The sequence below is a fragment of the Pecten maximus genome, unplaced genomic scaffold (genome assembly GCF_902652985.1).
Source record: "Pecten maximus unplaced genomic scaffold, xPecMax1.1, whole genome shotgun sequence".
Classification (NCBI taxonomy): Eukaryota; Metazoa; Mollusca; class Bivalvia; order Pectinida; family Pectinidae; genus Pecten; species Pecten maximus.
In genome coordinates, this window is record NW_022980574.1 from 1 (window position 1) to 3,678 (window position 3,678).

The 3,678-nt window shown below is 36.9% G+C and overlaps 1 protein-coding gene across 1 annotated transcript; it reads right to left on the minus strand.

Moving 5' to 3' along the window:
- Positions 1-696: 696 nt before the first annotated feature.
- LOC117319544 lies at positions 697-3,306 on the minus strand. The gene is made up of 3 exons (XM_033874337.1): positions 3,076-3,306; positions 2,064-2,363; positions 697-1,118 (listed from the first exon to the last, which is right to left on the minus strand). The coding sequence occupies exons 2-3, from the start codon at positions 2,311-2,313 to the stop codon at positions 733-735; spliced, it is 636 nt and encodes a 211-aa protein (XP_033730228.1). The 5' UTR covers positions 2,314-2,363; positions 3,076-3,306; the 3' UTR covers positions 697-732.
- Between the last annotated feature and the right edge of the window lie 372 nt (positions 3,307-3,678).

Consider the following 3,678-nt stretch of genomic DNA (forward strand, 5'->3'; position numbering starts at 1 on the left):
AATATCAGCTAAATTGAATCTATTAAAGTATTAATTGTTTCTAACTTGAGTCATAATATTTTGTCCGCGCTTTAATTTTCTTTTTACTTCTATGCGTTTGTAATGTATTCTATAGGTAGATAATCTTTAAAGATTATTGTTTCTACTATTTTCGCAAACTTGATAACCACGTACTTCATAATTATTCTGCGCAATAATCTTATTCGGTAACCTGAGTTGTTCAGTGTACACTAGTCATCCAGGATCTCATGCACTTAAAACATAAGTCAGTGAAAAGTTATAATTTTGTGATGGTTTTAGTAATATCCTGCATATTCAACTAAAGTGTTTTGATTTGTGTATCTGAAAATGTTAATTAGGCCGCACAGAAGGGTCCCATTTAAATCTTAAATAGGCTCACATTATTCATTTAAACAAACCACTTAGCCTTTTAACAAGGTCTTATACTAGCCAGATAGTATTGCCTTGGCTTTTGTTTATTGAAAATATGCCGTTAAATGGAGAAATTGACGCTGGTAAGCAAACAAACAAATGAAAAGTATTACATTACATGGAACGGTACATGAACTGCTTCGCAGTTCACTTAAGCTGCACGAGGTTCACTTTCCTTCATCAGTTTATGCAAGCAACACAATAAACAACACATTCTGAAGTGTGTGAGTGTGTATTTTTCATTCTTTTCGTTTAGCTGAGACCATACCTAGAGAACATATTGATCTACTTATAAATCTTTTATTTGTCTTTCATTTTTGACTCACCAGATGGAGCTATAGAAAAGGTTGTAGTAGAGTGTCGACTTCTACCGTCGTTGTAAACAGTAACGGTGTAGTCCCCGGCTAATGACTGGTCAAATGATAGCAGAGTCATAACAGTCGTCTGACCAGGTAATGTAACAGTCCTTTCCTTGATTGACAAGTCGATGAGCTCATCCTTAGTAAGTCCGAAGGTGATGTTTAAAGATGGGACAATCCGAGCACCAGAGGACACCTTTGTCCATTCTAGGTCATCAGTAGATGTAACAGGAGGGTTGCTGTAGAACGGAATCTGTATGGTCACTTGTTCATGCAGCCTGCTATAGAAGTTGTGATTCTGTCCACTTGAATTGAATTTCGGGGCAACTATAATGACACCAAATGTATTATGATATATGTACACCAATGATAATATTATGAATATGGTATGGATACAATGCAAAACCGTGTAAATTAATAGATCATTTTAAATCACATTAGTTTGACTGAAATGCAATAAAAACTCATCCTATTAAGTTTTCGATATCCGTAGAATACCCATTTTATTCATACTTGTTTATTTTTTTATCCAATACATTCATCAATTGTCAAAATACCGGGTAAAAGTAGAATAATTGACAAATGACCTTTCTGACTATCTCAGATAATTATGAATTTGTTTTAAAATACTAAATTCTTGTGAGCCCAAGTATTTAGAGACAGGGGTGTGGCAATCATATTCCACTCCCTTTCATTTCAGTGATAGTTTCATAACTTATATGAAAGTAGATCAGACTCATTCTTTTAAACAGAATAATCATTCATTAAGGCCGATAAGAAATCGGAGAAAACGATCATTTTGAATGACGTACTACGACATCTAAAATAGAAAGTCCTTATCAAAACTCATTTTATGTTTTATCAGTATTTTAACAGTTGGTCATGACTTTCACAAGGATATTTATCATGATAATACCGCAGCCTCCTAAAACACATATACGCACTCGACACACGCATGCGTGTCGCACGCACGGGAGGCCGTCCGTAAATGATTTTAGTTGTTGATAGGACGTTAAACAAATGAAACGAAACCTGACTAAATACACGGACAGAGGATTAGGTACACAGTAAGCCCAGTAAGTCTCCTACTTTGTCTGAGGAAGTCACAGATATACTTATACACCGTAATATGATTACCTATAATATATGATTTAAAAAAAGGAGTGAAACACTTTGTATTTACTGTTTAACACAGCACTATTTGACTATAGTACTAGATAGATACATACATTTAACACAGACCTGTTGGATTGTAGTACTGTAACACAATACCTTTAACATTTAACACAGTACTGTTGGATTGTAGAATCTTCCCTTGTCTGTCCGCTATACCGTTGCTAGCACTACATGTATACGTCCCTGTGTCGTACAGGGAAACCTCTTCTAATATTATTTTGTCCGGTGTTGTTGTTTCATACGTGAATCTGTCAGCAATGAGGGTCTGGTCAATGGTCTGTGTCCAGGACTGACTTGTCAGCGTGTTGGGTTCTCCTACAGTCTGACACACCAAACGGATATCCATGTCTCCCTCTTCTACATCAGGCGGCGCCACCACCACTACATCTGGGGGATCTGGCAAATAGGTAAAAATACTAGATGATATGATCTCCCAATTGTGATAAAACAAATACCGGTCATGCGCACAAACTGCTAAAAGGTGATCTTATTCAGTTCAAACTCAAATGTAATCCCAATTTCTTACAATGCTTGCTAAACAGGAGGGAGGCAATGACAATGACAAAACACCAACTGTAGTACAGCAGATGAGACGAGAACTAGCAAAAAGCGGAGTTATGTCATTGATAAAAGATTAACTGCTAATTTACATATACGTTTCATATGTATTTGTGGAATACATCGCTAAGTAGTGACATTGGAGCTACATGAAGATTATAGTGAGATAGGTATGTCTGACTAAGGCTTAAACCCATAACGATTGCTCATTCGACAGTTTAGGTATTACCGATACAGGGTCAAGCAAAAGAGCAATCCAACTGGGAAAGTGATGACAAAAACAAGCACTTTGATTGTGATCGGTAGATTCCCAAGAATATCTCGGGACAATGAATGATCGATACGCTTAAGTTATCTAAGAAAAAATGAAAATTTTAACATAAGGTATTTAGCATATGCTGTACGGTTGTGACCTTCTCTTAAGAGTTCGTGACATATCAAACCTTAAATTGAATAATTAACTTATTTATTACCTTTTTACAGCATTACTGATTTTACTACTTTTATGGACTTTTATAGTCTCATAATACAAAGTACATGGTAATCTTACATTTAACCAGTGTATAAACAATTCTCTGTGTGATTAGTTGTCTCCCCTGCACAGATGATACGCCCTCCACCCGACAGGTGTAATTATCTGTAGCTGACCGATCTATGCCACTCAGCGTCAAGGTCAGTGAGGTCGTTTGTCCTGTCTGTACTGATGTACCTCCAAGTAGCCACTCGACTGTTGGTGTGGGGTTTCCTTCCGCGTCACAAGTTAGTTGTGCAGTTTGACCTTCAACTATGGTCAGGTGGGTAGGAGTCAATGTCACCAGCGGTGTATCTGCATCCGGAAATTATAAAGCAATGCTATCAATGATGTAATTTCAATAATTATATGATCTATACATATTGTTAATTTTGATATTAAAAATATTTTCTCTAGAAATCGGGTAGATAGCGCATTGTGTCCTGTAACTATACTTACATTCTACATTGAGATATGTGGCTGATGACGTCAGGTTAGTAAGTTTGACGTCAGTGAAATCATTCTTCACACGACAGGAATATTTGGCTCTGTTGTCGGCCTTGTTGAGAGGAGTAAGTGTGATAGATGGCGCTGACTGTCCTGTCTGGAGACTGTTACGAAACCATTCAATCCTGGCTGGAG